The 19,450-nt window shown below is 38.5% G+C and overlaps 1 protein-coding gene across 2 annotated transcripts in view; it reads left to right on the top strand.

Annotated features, from left to right (window-relative positions):
* Positions 1–763: 763 nt before the first annotated feature.
* Positions 764–19,450, top strand: part of LOC106081319 (hypoxia-inducible factor prolyl hydroxylase) — a 67,819-nt gene continuing 49,132 nt past the window's right edge. The window contains exons 1-2 of one of the 2 annotated variants that reach the window (XM_059362171.1): positions 764–905; positions 1,220–2,756. In XM_059362171.1, the coding sequence (XP_059218154.1) occupies positions 1,891–2,756 (866 nt within the window). In that variant the 5' untranslated portion in view covers positions 764–905; positions 1,220–1,890. Of the gene's footprint in view, positions 2,757–19,450 lie in introns of both variants that reach the window. The other variant, XM_059362170.1, reaches the window with a different exon arrangement.

The following is a 19,450-nucleotide window of genomic DNA, read 5'->3' as shown; positions in this document are numbered from 1 at the left end:
CAATTTGTGTGCGTGTTTGTATACGTGTGCGCAAATGAGCAGAGAATATGCGAGAGAGAAGATAAATACAAAGAGAATGCTAACAAAAATCTGACATCTTAATACCGTCATACCTGGCCAGCTGTTAACAGCTGTTCGCGTAAGACCACCTTTTTAAATCCGCCTCGGTGATTTTGTAATAAAATAGCTGGGCTCACTTTTAGTGATGCAAACTAAATAAAACAAACGCAACATCGGACCCTGCATCGGTTTATAAACATAAAGAATATTTTATGTTTATATTTGCATTATTATTATTTTCAGCTACTTGTGACAAGAAATGCATTTGTTCTTAGTTAATTGCAGTTTTTTTTTAAATAATTATTACACAAACAAGTTTGACAGCATCTGGAACCGATTGTGAGAAAACCGACACAATAACTACTTTTTCGGCACCAGAACTAAAACGGCATAGGGTTGCCAAAGCAAAAAAAAGAACCGCACTTTAGTTGTTCAGCTGCTATTGTAGGTTTTTGAATACGAAATGCTTTAGTGGGTTTATTGTACAATAATCGTTTAAAAACTATTGTGCACTTAATGCTTCATTAGCAAATTCTTGTGAATACGGCTGTTAAAATTAAACAGGGTCAGTGTACCCGTCCACTAGCTTGTAAAATACAACAAGCCTGTAGTTCAGTACACACTTCGGTTATCCGATTTAAAAAATCAACTGGACTCGTTATCGATTGTAAGACCTAATTATCGATAGTTATTGCTGTCAGTTGTTTTGGACCTGTGTGAAAGTTTTGCGTGTTCTTGGCGAAATTTATATTAATTTTTACTGTAAAACTTTGAATTTTGGGCTACATTTATTCTTTAAAGAGTCGAAAAGACTTTAAGCAACCATATAAAATCATATTCCAAAAGTATTTTGTTTTCGAAATCAATAGTTGTACAGCTTTTGCAAAGCACAAAGTTTACGTGAAGAATAACGAATAATAAAGTGAAACAAATAATTGATACTGCTACTACAATATAAATAGAAATGATCAGCAACAGTGAATAGAAGAAAATAAATAACAAAAAAAAAAAAATTCACTCAAAGGAAAACACACATTCGATTACTGAATACACGCGACAAGAACACTGAAAATTGTCTTCCGCTCACCCCTCATTTTTTTCACTCAAAAGCCTTTCTTAAGGGTTTCATGCTTGTTTGTTTATATCATTTAAACGATAGATACACCTCCACTACCAACACCAATAAATGCCGGTGCTTCTGGTTCTCTGGGTCAGTGCTAATAATAATCTCGTTAGAAGTGAAGACGCCAGAAACAGCTGTTTGTATTGAATGACAATATTTGCCGAATTTCGACCCACTTCACCGTCATCTTTGGTTCGTTGCGAAAACAATAACAATTGTCCCCCAAAAGCTCCCAAAGTCATCCAAGGCGACAACAGTAGTTGTTGCACAGAACTAACGACGGCAACAGAGCGCAGCAATTGTAACCAGATTTGTACCCCCTAATTGACCGCGAGTCCCCTGTCAAGGTTATTGTCGTGACAAGCAAAAGCAAGATAAGAGCAACAACGGCAATAACAAAACACGGCATAATCAAGCGGGTGGAAGAGCCCAACACATTGTCATTGTTTTTCACACCAACATACTCCATCCATTCAAACAAATTCATCGAAGAAATATCCGTATTTTACACGCACTACACACATACACACACGCAGACAAAGGCGACCACACTCGTTGCCTTGTTGCGATAGTCGCTGAATGCGAATAGTGTGAACAAAGTATAATTATGAGAAAGGGCAGCACAAGGACAACCAAACACTGAGAGCCATTCGAGACCATAGGAGGAAAAAACAAAAGAAAGAAGGAAACGGTTCCTTTTGCTAAGAATGATGGATTCTCAACAAGTGCTTGTTGTACCGCCACAACAGTCTTTAACGTCAACATCCAGTTTAGCACAGCATCCACTACCGGCGCAGCAGGCACTTCAGCAACCACAATGTGCAATTTGTGGTACAACACAAAAGCTATTGAGGTGCGCCAAATGCAAATGCATCTATTATTGTTCTACCGATCATCAGCATCGGGATTGGCCCACCCACAAACAGGAATGTCGCCAATTGGCCAAACAGCGACAAATCAATAACCGCCTGCAACAGCTAACAAATGGGTGTAGTGCCATGAATATTAATTCTAATTCAACGGCGACTCCGATTTCCAATTTTAATCCCACAATAACATTTACGAACCCCTCCTCTTCCGTCGCTGCTGCTTCAGTCTGCTCTAATTGGCCAACGAACTACGGCCCGTCTTCAAATTTCCAGTATGCACATAATCCTGATGGATCTTTAGTTCTGGGAACTAATGAAAATGAAATCATGAACAGTAAAGCTGAGTCAGTGACTCACCACAGCTCAAATTCTGGTGAATTTATGGGCAATTTTGTCAATTCAACAACCTCTAATCAAATGCATGCCATGCAAGGTCCTGAGCAGCAACAGCCGTTCTCTGAAAGCATTGACAATAATCAACACGCCGATTTAGCAGGAACTTATTATCAAAATTCAGAACTACAGCGCCAACAGCAAGTAGTTCTTCAACATCATATGTACGTTGCTCCGACATCATCCCATCAGCAGCAACAACAGCCCGTCCCACAGTTTAGCAATCATTTGGTAAATCAATATGAGAAAAGTTCAAGCTATCAAATTGGTGCTGCTGTGGTCGATGATAATAATCTCATGGAGAATGCCAAGTAAGTAAATGTCAGCATTAAATATTCTTATAAATAGATGAGTTAATCTTAGTAATCGTTAAAAGCCTAAAGAATTCTCCGTTAAACTGAATTACGATTATGAGGTTAAAAAAAAAAATAAAATTTTTTAATTTTTATTTATTAATTTGTTACTAACATAAGCAAGCCTATATGGCAACAAGTTTAAAATTGCAGAATACGCAAAAGGGCGATCCAGAAGAAATCTGCTACCGGGAACAAAAAGATCCGTGGATCACCATGGTGCCGAAAACAATCCATCGCGGGAGGGTTTTAATCTAGCTAATAAGGAAATACAATCTAGCTAATAAGGAAATACAATTTTTACACATTTTTACACCGAGATATTAGAAATATGCTAAAAACATGTATAAATTGGGCCGCGGAAGTACCTATGGAGTTTTGACATTACGAGTAGATTATAATTTGGAAAAATATGCTATAGAAAAAGCAATATAAGAATCAAACCATTAAAGAATTGATAAAATTTTCACAAAGAAAACATTGAGCAATTTATTCGTAAAAATTTTTTACGAGTAGATTATTAATTCGAAAAATATGCTATAGAAAAAGCTATATAAAAATCAAACCATTAAAGAATTGATAAAATTTTCACAAAAAAAAGTAATTTTTTCGTAAAAATTTTAAACCTGCGACGTTTTATTCCTTCTATGCTTTTCTTTTGTTTTGTTAGAATTTTTCCTCTACCACACCGGGGAAGCCTTAATGTGCTCCAGAGGAAAAAAATCCCCGCGGTAATTCATGGTGAATGTACATCCTTTCTAATTCCGAGTTTCTAAACCTTACTGTCCTAACCTGCAACCCATAGAATCAGACTACACCCTATTTGTCCTGGCTACATCGTTAGTCGCATCATCCCAGCCAGCAAAAGGTCAAAAATAGGCGAGATGCGTTCAGCCCAGAAATCCTTTGCAGAGAAAAAACAACGTAGATTCCATAGTTAAAGAAACATCTCTCTGGTACGTATTTCGTCACGACAACTATGAAAAATACAAAAAATCGTGAAAAAATTTAAAGAATTTTGGAAACTTTGAAAAGAAATGTCTCAAAGTAAGAGCCAGAGTATAACCAGGCAAATCGCAAATTTATATTTTGTCCGCACTCCTGCCTGTAACTGTTTTAAACGACCTACCAACAACCACCAAGCATGCTAACCCGAGAAAGCAGCTCATACGCAGAGTTTAGAAACGATAAGTTGAAGCTCCGTAGAATCAAAGAGGGAGTTTTCCAGAGAAGTTAAACATTTATCTTTCTAAGCTCCCATAACCCCCTACTGGCGTGGATAAATGTTATACCCGGCTAACTGCTCTAACTTGGCGAAGATGAATAACATCAAAGAGCTGTGTGAAAAGATAAAAATTTATAGCCAAGTCTCAGCAGAACTTTTCAAAAGTCGGAAAAATCACCCCACGAAATCGTCAGTCACACTTCTCACCACCTCGAGGAAAGCGGTCTCAATTTCTGCATTAAATTACCCGAAGATCCTAGGTGACCCTCGATGGCCACTTTTCGTGTTGTTGTAGTGGCCACAAATTTGCATGTAGAGGTAGGAATCCTTCTATATGTGAACAAACTCGTTGCGCTCTATTGGACGTATCTCCGCGGCCTTTGGTTATTTATGGCGCCAATAACTCGCCTTGTCATATCGAGCATCATAGGCACTCAATATTTTTCCGCGACTTCAGTTGGAACTACTCCGTAACCCAGTTGCTCTCAGTTGCGCTGATAACAATGAACATTAAAATTTCTTAATATAAGAATTTTGGAATTTTTTGTCATTGGACTGCTTTTTTAACATACCTACCACAGCTTTTTCAACATACCTACCTGATTATAAGCAAAATAGTTCTCTGGCAAAGGCTTTTCTTATAAAAAAAAAGCTCGAGCAAATTAAATGAAAAAAAGGTTAGCACAATCAAAAATTCCAAAAATTTGTAAATTTTGTACATTTTGAATATTTTGATTTGCCTTAACCTTTCGAGGAGATTTTTCAAATGCTAGTTTCTCAAGAAATATTGTATATCGAAATTTTGTATTTAAAAAAATTGTCATTGAAATTTTGTCGTCAGAAAAAATTTCACTGAAATTTTATCTTTAGAAAAAATGCAAATTTTACCCATGAACATTCCACTAAGGAACAGGGGCAAATTTCTCACATATCAATGAGTGCAGCCTGATTCAAGTTTAAGCTCAATGATAGGGGGCCTCCTTTTTATACCGATATGGTCTCTGAAGGTCGTAGTCGCCATAATTTTTGTTAGATCTTTACAAAATATAACATGTCGAGATGATTTACTTGACGTCAAGAACCGTGTGGAAAATATTGTAAAAATCGATTCAGATTTAGGCATAGTTCCCATATATATTTTTCATTTGATATGACCTTTTAAAGCTCCAGAAGCCACAATTTGGGCTCGACATTTATAAAACTTAGTGTGATGTGTTTTATCCTTGTACGTGTGCTAAATTTCATCAAATTCGTTTGTAACCCATCATTCAATTAGTATTTACGGAACAGAGATAATTTTCGAACAAAAATTGGCTCCGTAGCGGATGCAAGAATTAAGGCTCCTGCTCTTATATTCGTCGGATGAACTCATTACATTTTTTTACTAGATTAGGTTAGGTTGGAAAGAGGTTGTGAATATTAATCCGCCCCATGCCACGCCTAAGCCAGTAATCGGCTTCTTGTGCGCTCTAAACACTAAAATAACCTTGAGAAAAAAGTTTAGGTCAGGAATTCCATGCTGCTTACAAAATCACGAATTGTTTTCTATACCATGCCCCTTAGTTGGTTTATATCTGGTATTGTGTCCCCACCTATGTGCTGATGTCTGTTGGCGCGAAACGGACAATGACAAAGGAAATACTCCAGCGTCTCATCATTATCCAATACTAAGGTTCCGTCGATCAAGAACTGTCTAGCTGGCAGCAGTGCCTCATATTTGACCTTAAGTGTCGTCCCAGGTATCCGATATAATACCTCTACCATTCCTTCCAGGTTTCCTATTGTCGCCTCGATTATATCGAGATGGTATGACCTGCTCCTATCCTCTATCCATTTCTGCTCGTGCTACTATCCTCTATTTATTATATCCACCACCATAGGATGGGGTATACTTATCTATTCATTCCGTTTGTAATACCTCAAAATATTGATCTAGTACCCCATAAAGTTTATAAATTCTTGATCGTCTCGACATTCTGTGTCGAACTAGTCATGTGCAGCCGAGCGTCTGTCGAAATCACAATAGCGGTCGAACGGGAAAAGCTAGCTCTCCCGATTTGATTTCTTGAGCCCTTGAAGCCTCAATTTTCATCCGACTTGGCTGAAATTTTGCACATAGTGTTCTGTTATGACTCCCATAACTGTGCCAAGTTCGGTTCAAATAGCTCCCATATAAACCGATCTCCCGATTTGGCTTCTTAACCCCTTACAAGCCGCTAAGTACGGTCCAAATCGGTCTATAACCGGATATAGCTCCCATATTTAAGCAGAATCCATGGTGGTGGGTTCCTAAGATTTAGCCTGGCCGAACTTAGCACGCTTTTTTTTTGTTACCTCACCCCGGTAGCCGAGTTGGTAGCGTGCTTGGATTACCGGTGCAGGGGTCGTGGGTTGGATTCCTGCCAGAAGCCTTGGTCTATCGCTACTGTGGTATCACAATGGACTTGAATTTGTCTAAGTGAGTCTGTAAAGGAGGGCCACTCTTACCTAACCTAACCTACCTTACATTTTTCCCCTAATAGCCGAGGTTGGAAGCGGGTTCGGATTGCTAGTGCGGAAGTCGTGAGTTCGATTCCCATTGGAGGCCTGGTCTGTCGCTACTGCGGCATCACCATGGACTAAATAGTCTAGGTGAGTCTGTTAAGAAAATAGACGACCACTCAAACCTAAACTGAGCACAGCTTCCCTTTGAGTACTATTGCAATGTGTCAATTTTTCAACCGATTCTCACGAAATTTTGCATGAAAATTTCTCAGATTGTCGACATTATTATTGAATTTCATGGAAATTAATTCAGATTTCGATATATCTCCCATGTACATATTCTCCCATGTACATATTCGTCTGATTTTATTTCATGACCCTTTGCAAGCGCATTTAATGACCAATCTTCACAAAATATTGCACAAAACTTTCTTCTACGATTACCACAATATGTCCGAATTTTGGTCGAAATAGCTCACATATACATACAATATATATTTGGCCCGATTTTCACTTCTAGAGCCCTTATCATCGAATTTATTAATCGCCTAGTTAAAACTTTCCGCAATGTCTTCTTTTATGACTTCTCTTTGTGAACGGATTTTGGTCGAAATCGCTTTTGATTTAGATATAGCTCCCATATACAGTGGCGGCTATAAAAAAAGGTACAGCGTTTCTAATTTTTAAAAATTTACGTTTAATTGAAATTAAATAACAAATACACAATTTTACATTAGTTTTGTGTTAGTTGTAGCCACATTTTCATGCGGAGGGGCCGATCCTCGTTAAGCTCCCGTTGGTGAGCAAGCTTGTTCCGGTCCAAACGACGGATCGCCTCCGGAACATGGTGGCCATTGGTTATTTAAAGCGCCAATAACCCGCCTTGTTATATCGAGCATCATAGGCACTCAGTATTTGTGCAAGAGCCGGTGCCGCCCGGCCTCTCACTGCGACTCTCCGCTCGATACCGCTGTTGTGTTTTTGGCAGGATTTCAACGAACAACCTTGCCGGGTTTGGATAGGGCGATCTCTCGATTTGAAGGGTTGAGCATAAAAAAGGCTTTACTACTCATTTTCGCTGTTACATTGAGTTGCATGGACCTCTCAACATCTGAGTATAGACCAGATCTGACCATATTTGTAGGCAGCAGCCATAAAGCCCTAATTTCCTATTGAAGGAACGCAAAAAAGACGCATTTATTACCCAGTATTTACGAAATTTGGAAGAGATCCCTCAACACTCATACTAGTTACAATCAAACTCAGAACCTAGACCCTTTAACCTGAAATTTGAAGCAGTGAGACCCCTTGTAACAGTATTTGGCCCCTTGCATACATGGTTTTATTCTTTACTTTTATCAAATACACAGAAACGACATGGGGTGAAATAATTTTAGTTATCCCCGCAATTTTGCAGTATTTCAGTATTTTATAGAAAACCTACCAAAAATTGAGGTCAGCTTACCAACCTAGCAAGCCAATAAAAACTACCAATTTTGGTAGGAACCTACCAAAAACGGCAACGCTGGTTATGATTAGGAACATAAATATATAAAACAATATATGAAACAAGGTTACTGAGTTTAATATGAAAGGCAAGCAAATATTCCGTCCAATTTTTGCTTGGAAAGCTAATTAAGGACACTTATGTTTGTCATGCATTAATTAAAAACGGGTTTAATTTGTGTTACTTACATGTGTTCTTCGGGTTGTCCTTAAGAATCATAAGGCTCAGTTAACTCTAATAATTAGTTGGGTAGTCCTATCATGCCCTCATATCATACTATCTTCAACTTGGGAGAAGGGTTGCAACTAACCTTTTAGCGAACCTGGGAGATTTTTAGTCAAACTTCTTGTACATTTTGGAATAACTCATCCGAATTTTATGGCTTTTAATACAGTATGCTGAGAGGATCACACCAATACGTTTTAGTAAAAAAAAATCCAGGGTTTAAAGCACTTTGAGGCATGCTTTAGGTAAGGTTAGGGGGGTTAGGTTGAAAAGAATGTGCAGATATTAATCCGCTCTAAGCCACTATGGACATACACCTAAGCCAGTACTCAGCTAGTTGTGCGCTCTAAAAACTATAAAGTAACCACTAAAAAGAAAATTTTAAGTTAGGAATTCCGTTGGGGCATGCTTTGGATCATTATATTGCATAAAAACGAATGAAACTGGCTTGTTGTGATCCGCAAATGCTTTCTTTGACTTTTTCATTATCTCTACGGATATAGTGATACGTTCTTTAAGCATTCTTATCATGAAAAAAAACATCAAAACTATTTTGTAGCCTCCATCATGGTTTGTAGCCTTTAAAGTATACCAAAGGTCAAGTTTCTTGTTTGACTTGGACACTAACAAATATAAACGACATACTCCATGCAAAAAACTTGACTCTTAGTATACATTAGTGGACATATTCATGATGTCGAATATGAATTATTAATACCACATCCTTATAGGTAAACATATTATAAAAACACGTTGTTGGTAAATTTTAAATTTGGAGGTGCAATTTCTTTTGATCTTAAACAATAAATAAACACTCACTGATTAACAATTTTCCCATTTTGTTGGGTTAGATGGCAAGATTGCAAGGTTGCGTTTAAGTGGCCTCCATGTGGTTTTTATTATAATTGGTAATCGTCACAGAAATGCAGCCATTTTCTCTTTTATAAATGTTCACGAAATTTAGTTGTGTACTACAACTATAATTGGGCACAGTGTTTTTTTTTTAATTTTCGATGTTTTCACAGCCATTTTTTGTTTACTACTAATTAAAATTTGATACGACAATTAGAATTCATATCGTTTATGGGTAGAAATGAAAACAATGTTGGTTGCTTGAGGAACATGAGCATGTGTGTTAAGGGTGATATGTGCGAACATTTAATCCATTTCGAAGACTTAATAACACCTGTGTACAAATATCTTTATCAACTGACAAGTACCTATGTAGGTAACATACAAGAGTACATTTATTGTGTCATAAAAAGAAACATGCCTACAGTTATAATGTAATAATACAAGAAAAAGGTATCTTAATTTGGCATTAAATATTAATAAAAAAACAAGTAAAATCGAGCTAAGTTCGGCCTGGCCGAATCTTATATACCCTCTACCATGGATCGCATTTGTCGAGGCCTTTCCATATCTCTTTTTAGCAAACAAAGGATAAAAGAAAAAAATTGCTATGTTATTGGAACAATATCAAGTTATGGTTCATTTCGGACCATAATTGAGCTGAATATTGGAGACCATAGCAGAAGTCATTGTGTAAAATGTCAGCCAAATCTAGTAAGAATTGCGCTCTTTAGGGGCTGAAGATGTAAAATAGGGAGATCGGTTTATAGCTGTATTAGTGTATAAACAAATTAACCAATTCATGCCATATTCGACACGTATGTTAAAGGTCACGAGAGAAGTCGTTGTACAAAATTTCAGCCAAATCGGGTAATACTTGCGCCCTTTAGAGCACCCTTTAAATATCAAAACACCTAATGCAAAATTTCAGCGAAGTCGGATAATAATTGCGCCCTCTAGTGGCTCAAGAAGTCAAGACCCCAGATCGGTTAATATGGCAGCTATATTAGGTTATGGACCGATTTGAACCATTCTTGATACAGTTGTTGGAAGTCATAACAAAACACATCATGCAATATTTCAGCCAAATCAGATAAGAATTTCTCCCTGTAGAGGCTCAAGATGTCCAGACCCCAGATCGGTTTATATGGCAGCTATATCAGGTTATGGGCCAATTTGAACCATTCTTGATACAGTTGTTGGAAGTCATAACAAAACACATCATGCAATGTTTCAGCCAATTCGGATAATGATTGCGTCCTCTAGTGGCTCAAGAAGTCAAGACCCCAGATCGGTTTATATGGCAGCAATGTCAGGTTATAAACCGATTTGAACTATTCTTAACACAGTTGTTGGAAGTCATTACAAATCACGTCGTGCAAAATTTCAGCCAAATCGGATAATAATTGCGTCCTCTAGTGGCTCAAGAAGTCAAGACCCCAGATCGGTTTATATGGCAGCTATATCAGGTTATAAACCGATTTGAACTATTCTTAACAAAGTTGTTGGAAGTCATTACAAATCACGTCGTGCAAAATTTCAGCCTAATCGGATAATAATTGCGTCCTCTAGTGGCTCAAGAAGTCAAGACCCCAGATCGGTTTATATGGCAGCTATATCAGGTTATAAACCGATTTGAACTATTCTTAGCACAGTTGTTGGAAGTCATAGCAAATCACGTCGTGCAAAATTTCAGCCAAATCGGATAAGAATTGTGCCCTCTAGCGGCTCAAGAAGTCAACCGACCTACACTAATAAGAAGTATTTGTGCAAAATTTCAAGCGGCTAGCTTTACTCCTTCGAAAGTTAGCGTGCTTTGGACAGACAGACGGACGGACGGACGGACATGGCTAGTGTGATTTAAAATGTCATGATGTTCAAGAATATTTATACATTATGGGGTCTTATACGAATATTTCGAGGAGTTACAAACAGAATGACGAAATTAGTATACCCCCGTCCTATGGTGGAAGGTATAATAAATGGTATCTCATTTTAGCTATTGTTTCGATTGAACATTTATAACTCAAATGACTACAAAAATATTAAAAAGCGTTGGAATCGCTGCAAAAAACAAAACCTCTTCAAAGGCAAAAAGACTAGGTGAGATTTTTTTGGCTGTGGCTCCTTACATGAGTAGGATGAAAAATATTTGCAACCAAGTATAGGGGTTTCAAATAAGAGGGTGTTGTGTTGTTGTAGCACATTTTTGTCTGTGGAGGTAGCGACCCTTGTCAAGCAAACGCATTCCAGTTCATGTGACCGATCACCGCGGGAATGTTGTGGACAGCCACTTTTTTCGACGATGATACAAGTGTGCCACTTTTTTTCTGTGCTACTAAATACCATACTTTTTTAGGGTTTTGGGCCACTTTTCTACTCCTCTGTGCCACTTTTCACAAATCATTATTTTATTGTTGGTTTTCACTTAAACAACCGTGGTACATAGTTTGAATCTTGACATAAGTATCTGAAGTTTTTTCCAGAGGTCAAAAAAAGGATTTTTACGAAGAGGTGTCGCTTAGCGGCACCTGACTATGTATTGAGGGTCTCTTTTTATTGGGTTAATTCATGAATGTTCATAGGAATACTTTAATTGGCAACTATTCAAACCCAACCAATGGGGTGGGTATAAATGAGCTTATAGCTAATCGAAATAATGATCAAAACACGAGTAAGACTGCTAGAGAATTTGAATTTTACATTCCTGCCGAGTATGGTCGAAAAAGCAAATCGCTTTTTTTCCAACTGCTTTAATTTTTATACCCACCACCATAGAATGGGGGTATACTAATCTAGTCATTTCGTTTGTAACACCTCGAAATATTGATCTGCGACCCCATAAAGTATATATATTCCGTATCGTCTATCTAGCCATATTCGTCCGTCCGTCCGGCTGTCAAAATCACAATAGTGGGCGGAAGCGTAAAGCTAGCTATTTGAAATTTTGCACAGATACTTAATATTGATGTAGGTCATTGGAGATTGCAACTGAGCTATATCGGTTCAGATTTGGATATAGCCCCCATATAAAACGATTCCCCGAATTAGATTTCTTGAGCCCCTATAAGCCTCAATTTTACCTCGATTTGGCTGAAATTTCGAACAAAGAATTGAGTTATAACGTTCAACATACATGCCATGTATGATCCGGAAAGGTCTATAAACAAATTTAGCTAGCATAATAACCGATACCCGGATTTGACTTCTTGAGCCCCTAGAAGCCTCAATTTTCATCCGATTTGACTGAAGTTTGAAGCAAAGACTTGAGTTGCCAAGTATGATCCGAATCGGTCTATAGACAGATATAGCCCCTATATAAACCGATCCCCGCATTCGATTTCGTGAGCCCTTAGAAGCCTAAATTTTCATCCGATTTGGCTGAAATTTGGCCAAAAACCCCATATTATGACTTACAACATCAGTGCCAAGTTTTATCCGAATCGGTCAATATGGTGATATAGGCCCCCCCAAGTACCGATATCCCGATATGACTTCATGAGACAAATATAATTCAAATACAAACAAGGGAACATTTTTAGCGGAATCCATGGTGGTGGGTACTTTCCACACTTTTTCTTATTCTCATTTAAATGCACCTTATCGTTTAAATCGATCTTCGGTTTAAGTCTTGAGACCCTACATCGCAAAGGAGAGCAAATTCTTATTTAATTTGGCTGAAATTGTCCATGTGGTTTACTATGATGGCCTTCAATAAGCATGTCATAGTCTCCAGAGTGAAAGAAATCGTCGAGAAAACTTGTAATACATAGTCGATTACACATACGAATCGACTTAACCAAACTTTATGCCTATATAGAGTTCGCCACTTTTGTGGCATCTTTTAAGAAAAATTATATTACTTTTTCCAACGAATGCTACTTTTTGTTCCCATTTTTGAAATTTTCCAACGGTAACGCTGGTTGTGGCAATTGGTTATTTAAAAGTGCCAATAACTATCCTTGTCATATCGAGTTTCATAGTCACTCAGTAGTTAAGTAAGTGCCGGTGCCGCTCGACCTCTTACTGAGACTCTATACTCGATATTGCTGATTGTCCGCGACTGCAATAAGAGGTGTTATTTTGGTATTCATAGAAAATCCAATTTTTTGAGATAAATGATCATGTGTTTATTTCATAATAAAAAGGAAGGCATGTTGTTAAAAATGAAATAAAAAACATCGACCAAGTGGCCGCCACCTTACAGGAACATATCCTTTCATCCGCAAAGCGGCTGTGCTAAGTCCGCGATACCATCACAAAGTCTATATTTGAGGTATTTCATCGACACTGGGCTGTTGGCGTACAACCTAATCTTCACGTGGCCTCGGAGGAAAACGTCGCAAATTGTTAAATCACAAGATCTCGGTGGCCAATTGTGATCACCTCTTCCAGAGTCCTTAAAATTTTCCCGTAAAAGAGCAATGGTTTCGTTGTTTGTGTGGAACGTAACGCCATCTTGTTTAAAGTAAACGTTGTCTAAATTAATACCATCCTACACCCACCATGAAAAAATATAAATTATCTCTCGATAGCGCAATCGTAACTTTTGATCCATAAACCACACCAAATAGTCATACGTTGAGAATGGAGAGGCTTCTCAACAATAACTCTTGTGTTTTCCGAAGTGTGACTGCAAGTTTTTGACCATTTTTTTAGTGAATTTTAAGACTTTCAATGCCTTATTGGAGAGTGTATAGTTCCTTTTTAATAATGACGTAGTTTCTGCTTGCAAATGTCAAAGAATTAAAGCTTCAAAAGTGACAGCCAACGTAATACCGAATGATTCAAAATAAAACCTCTTGTTGTAAAAATCTTATGTTCGGGTGGTCGTTCGCAGGCCCAAGTTCTTGATCAAGTAAACACGATAATTTTCAACTTTTACTCATCAGAGAAACGATGTTTAGAAATTCATCACATTGATGGAAGAAGCAGTTTTCGTTTTAACTTTTTTTACCTTGGTGTGCCTTTTGGAGATTGTAAGACTTTACATTGAGTTCGTTTTTCAATATATGTATGTATAATCCATTTACGGGATATTTTCTAAACTTTAGCCATTTGATTTCCCTTAAAACGTGGATTTATTTATTTTCAACTGATGTGGCGTTTAACAACCCTACCAGTATCATAATCGCACTTTATGGTGCTATACACAAACATCTTGTGCAATCTCATGGCAGCCGGTTTTAAGTACCGAATTGGCCCGATGGAGTGTTTCATCGGCAAGGGCTGCCGCCTCAGTTTACAACAACTACATCTTGTTCACTTTGAAGCATTTGGGTTCGCCAACAATGTTGTTGTTATTGTTGTAGCCACATTTGCATGTGGAGGTGGAAATCCTTTTCAAGCTCTTGTAGGCGAGCAAGTTCCTATCATGGCCATTGGCTACTTATAGGAGCCAATATCTCGCCTTGTCGTATCGAGCATCATAAACACTTAGTATTTAAGCAAGAACCGGTGCAACGCGGCCTCTTGCTGTGACTCTTCACTCGATAACGCTGATTGTCCGCGGATGCAGTTATAGCTCTCTGATTCTCTGCGAATGCAGTTTATGCTACTACATATCAAGCATTCCACTATCCGCAACCTGTGGACGCGCCCGGTAGCTCCCAGCTAATCTCGTGATAACAAAGAACAACACACAAAGTGGAGCTCACAGTTCCAGACTGTATGATGTTATAGTTATCCCGTTCCGTCATTGGCTGTGATTTTTCAGCCAAATATTTATAAGGCAATCACAGTATTACGCTTGAACTCCATCATGACTATCTTCCTTATTAATGTATTTCAGAAGCAAATGATTTTGGTGGCAATATAATGCGCTGTCATTAATACAAATATGGTGTAAATGTCATTTAGATTTTGACAGATATACCAGTGTGAACTTGTTAACACTTTGTGTCAGCTAACCTGTATTTTGGGGTGCATTAGCATGTGAACGCACGTTTAGCAATGTGTATGAGACAGTCGGTCGGACGACGAAAATCGTATGGATTGTTCTTGTTTTTGAAATCTTGTTTTTGCATATCAAAGTAGCGATCCTAGGCAAGCCCTCATATGTGAGCAAGATTGTTGCTACTGTTGTTAAAGTAAGATCCCCCGGCCTCCCACTGAGACACTCGTTAACTTTGATTGTCTGCGGCTGCAGTTTTTTTACGTGGCTTTTTTATCGAGCATTCCACCATTTAGAACAGGTGGATATACACCCAGGAGAACTTGCTTAATATTTCATTGAAAGAAATCTGAAGATATCTGCCACCAAATCTTCAGCCACATTGTTCACTACAAATACGCGTGAGGTGAATACTGAGCTAACTGTGGTGGTCGATGGAGAAATGAGTCCGACCATCAAGTGTCCCAAAATACTTGGCGTCACATTTAACAGCTTATGCACATTCTCCCCACATGCCACAGCAATTTGCGATAAGGTCAAAAGTAGAAACAAGGTCCTCAAGTCACTTGCTGGCAGCACTTGGGGTGCAGACAAAAAAACCGGGTACAAAGCAATTGACCGGTCTGTGGTAAGTTATGCAGCGCCAGTGTGGTCTCATCAGCTTTGTGACACGCAGTGGAATAATATTCAGATCTGTCAGAATGCCGCCCTCCAACCTGCGACGGGCTGTCTCCTCAGTTCTCATGTGGATCACCTCCATCAGGAGACAAAGATGCTACCAGTGCGAAGACATAACTATTGGGTTGCCCAAAAAGTAATTGCGGATTTTTTAAAAGAAAATAAATGCATTTTTAATAAAAAGTAGAATGAACTTTAATCAAATATACTTTTTTTACACTTTTTTTCTAAAGCAAGCTAAAAGTAACATCTGATAACTTACAGAAGAAAGAATGCAATTACAGAGTCACAAGCTGTGAAAAAATTTGTCAACGCCGACTATATGAAAAATCCGCAATTACTTTTTGGGCAACCCAATACATGCTGTCTAAGCAATACCTTTTGGGCTGTTATTGCAGAAACCATCCAAATATCCATCTTGTCGCTAGATATCCACCGCCCAGAAGCCATAAGGTAGATCTACAGAGATCCTCTAGATCAAGCAGCATACCAAGCAGGTCTAGACAACATTCATGCAGACACGGTAGCAGATGAGGTAAATGGCTACAGGGTGAATGTAGTCCTTGGAGAACGACCGCCTCCCATTGTACCTAAAGAAATTGGCCTCCCCGGCAAACCTGAGAAGTTCCTGCTCAATTACGTTCCAGCAGATGCAGCCGCCTCAACTCCTGCAGAGCAAGGGTTGATGCCGACGTGCAAGATGTATGTTCCGATTGTAACCAGGGACCGCACGATACACGTCGCCTGTTTCACTGCCCAGCCAGATCCACTCGACTCAGACCCAGATCCCTGTGGACAGAGTTCCTGGGTCTTGACACTCAACAGAATCAAGCAGACGAAAGATAGAATACAACAAACTGCTACAACAACAACAACCCAGGAGATCTCATCTGAGCTTCCCATGTTAACGACGTACACCATACAAATCGGAGCACAAATTTCACCTTTTGTGATGTTCATAGTTATTCCAGGACGGGAAAATTGTATGGGTGTATCTGGATCGTGAGAAAACAAGGCTAATACTGGGGAAATGTAAGATGGAGATCCGTATGGTTTAAGAACTACGGGCGCACATATGTAAAGTGGGTTTGGCCAGTATGGACCGTTATATTGTTTATATAATGGACATCACACCCACACACTATAGCAAATAAGCCCGTAGGATAAGAAATAATGTATGAATGAGACTATTTTGATTGAGACTTCAAGCTCGAGGCCAAGGGTTAATTTGAATTGATTTGATCGAAGGACTTTATCGGGGATGTACAATGTAAAAAAAAATTAAAACAGAATCGTAGAGCATATCTCTGTGCCGATTATCACCTTAATCAATATAATCTGATTTAATCACACAGGCCGAACCGCAAAATCCCTATCGGGATTAATGTATAAAAGTGTTAATGTACCCATCACTGACATAATGTATCATTCCAAATCCAAGTCCCTTCTCTAATAAAAATTAGTCACCCCTCACAGTGGTTTCAGTGGTTGCAGCCAGCCCTTTTCTTTTCAAAATATGCAAGAGTATGCGTGCAAGAACTTTATACACCTACCGACATATATATGTGCGAGTTTTAAGTATGAATAATTTTCTTTCTTTTATGTTTTGAAATATATTTTATTTTATTTTTTTAAACTGATAACAGATACGTGAGCTTGGTGGGTGAGCGATTGTCACTTTCAATTGAAGTTCTTTGAACGAGTGGCTGGTTGTGTTGTTCGTTCGAACATTTTGTTTGAGCCACTTGGACTTGGAATATAAAAATACATCTGTTAATTTATGAGTTCAACACGAACAGAGAACGGAAAAATAAACAGTCGAATATTTACCCTGCGATTAGATTACACTTTTCCGTTGTTCTCTTTTTCTTCCTCCAGAGCTGCCTTAGTTAGGTTTTATATCTGCGGAGGAGTGTGCGACGGTGGCGGTCACAGCGATTATCATCATAGCCATCGTCACATGCAATTTTTAAGTTATTTAGGGGAGTACGTGCGAACAGAGTGGGCCATCTATCAGATAACAATCAACGATACCCGCAAAGAAGGGGGATATGACGGCCACAGGGTTGCGGTACCACGAAAGAATACACGGCGTAAAACGCAGTTCATCTACATTGTGTACACTGATTGTCATTAGTGTTTGCCTTGAAACAACAATGACTAACTGATTAGCTTCCAGCGTCCATTGAAGTGTAAACTGATGTTGATACACAGATTTTCTGTAGAAGTGTAAATACTCCTGTCTGTCTGTCAGTTGTATTTATTGTTCGAACACAACTTTAAAGAGGCTTTGTTTCGTAGAAATGCTGTCGTTGCAATTTGTCAAAAGAAAAGAATTTGAAAGTACAGTGCATCGAAGTGGGACAGAACAACAAGAACTTACGATTTTAAATTATCGCTTTATTGACATTTCAAATTGGGTATTTATTTCTGGAATGGCATGGTAAGATTTTATCACTTTTTCCTAAGATCAGATGAATATGAGCTTAAGAAATCGAATGGAAGAAATGTTATATAAGACATTAGTTCTAAATTTAACAAGTGACGATTAAAAACGTTCGCCCAGCCGAATCTTGGCCACCCACCACTATGATTCTATTAAAAATTTCCTCAAATGAACTTAGTTGAAGGGCATATGTGTGGGTACTTGACGTACCAAATTTCTTTCAAATCAGGCAAAAATTAAAGTTTCTGGAGTACGTAGAAGACTAATCGGGATATCGGTATATATGGGAGTTATTTTCAGTAAAATGTCAGCCCAATTTCACAGACTCTTTTTTCCATGTTTCAAAAACTGCAGCTACTGCTTGTGGTTTCCGCTCCATAATATCGATGTAGTCGGCGTAGGTGAGCAGCAGTGGGATGTGTGCCATACCTATTCACATCTGCACCTCTCCTAATCTTCTCCAGCATGATATTAAAGAAATCACACGATAAGGGGTCTCCCTGTCCGAAATTTGATATTGAAGGGTACGGAGGCGCTCTTTCATATTCCTTCTGAGGAACATGTATCAGCAAGCGTCATACTGCAGAGTTTTATTAATTTTTCAGGGATACGGAACTCAGACATAACTTGAAATATCTTTGAGAGTATAAAGCTGTCGAAAGCGAATCCAAGAATTTTGGAAAACCAAATTCATATTTTCCAACTTCAAGTTTTCATCTTTGTGTCAAAAGCTCAAGTTATGTGAGTTGTTTCAATTTATTGCAATCTAGGAAAAATTTTTAAGTAAAACACAGTAAAATTTTGGCTGTAAGAACGAAAAACCTGCTGAAAATGGGACAGCATTAATTTTTTTCCTAGGTTAGGTTAGGTTTAAGTGGATGTCTGCCATCAGATTCACTTTCATCCCTTGTGATACCACAGGAACAAGAGTAGAGAGATGCCCTATAGTTCCTACCATTGAACCATCCAGATCGCATTAAATAGCCCAACAACTCGTTGTGTACATCCGCTCAATCAGACAAGTTCTCAAAGAAATGAGAAGTGGAACTTCTTCTGACTGCCAGTGCTGGATACACACACAGGAGATGTTCTAAAGCCTCCTCTTCCTCGATGCCCTCACATCTTTTGCAGAAGTCCTTACATGCAGCCTTCAGTCTGTCAGCATGTTTTCCGATCAGTCAGTGACCTATCATGACGGACACAATTACTGAAAGCAGAGCGCTAGACCTCTTCAAGTCCAGATTAGGCCACATAATTTTGTAGTGTTCACAAATCCCCCCTTTATGACTATTTGTCATTCGTTGCCCTTCGAGCCTGATCCTGAAGGCTTTGTTTACATGCT

This window comes from Stomoxys calcitrans, chromosome 2 (assembly GCF_963082655.1).
Source record: "Stomoxys calcitrans chromosome 2, idStoCalc2.1, whole genome shotgun sequence".
Classification (NCBI taxonomy): Eukaryota; Metazoa; Arthropoda; class Insecta; order Diptera; family Muscidae; genus Stomoxys; species Stomoxys calcitrans.
This window is presented reverse-complemented; position numbering and strand designations above follow the sequence as displayed.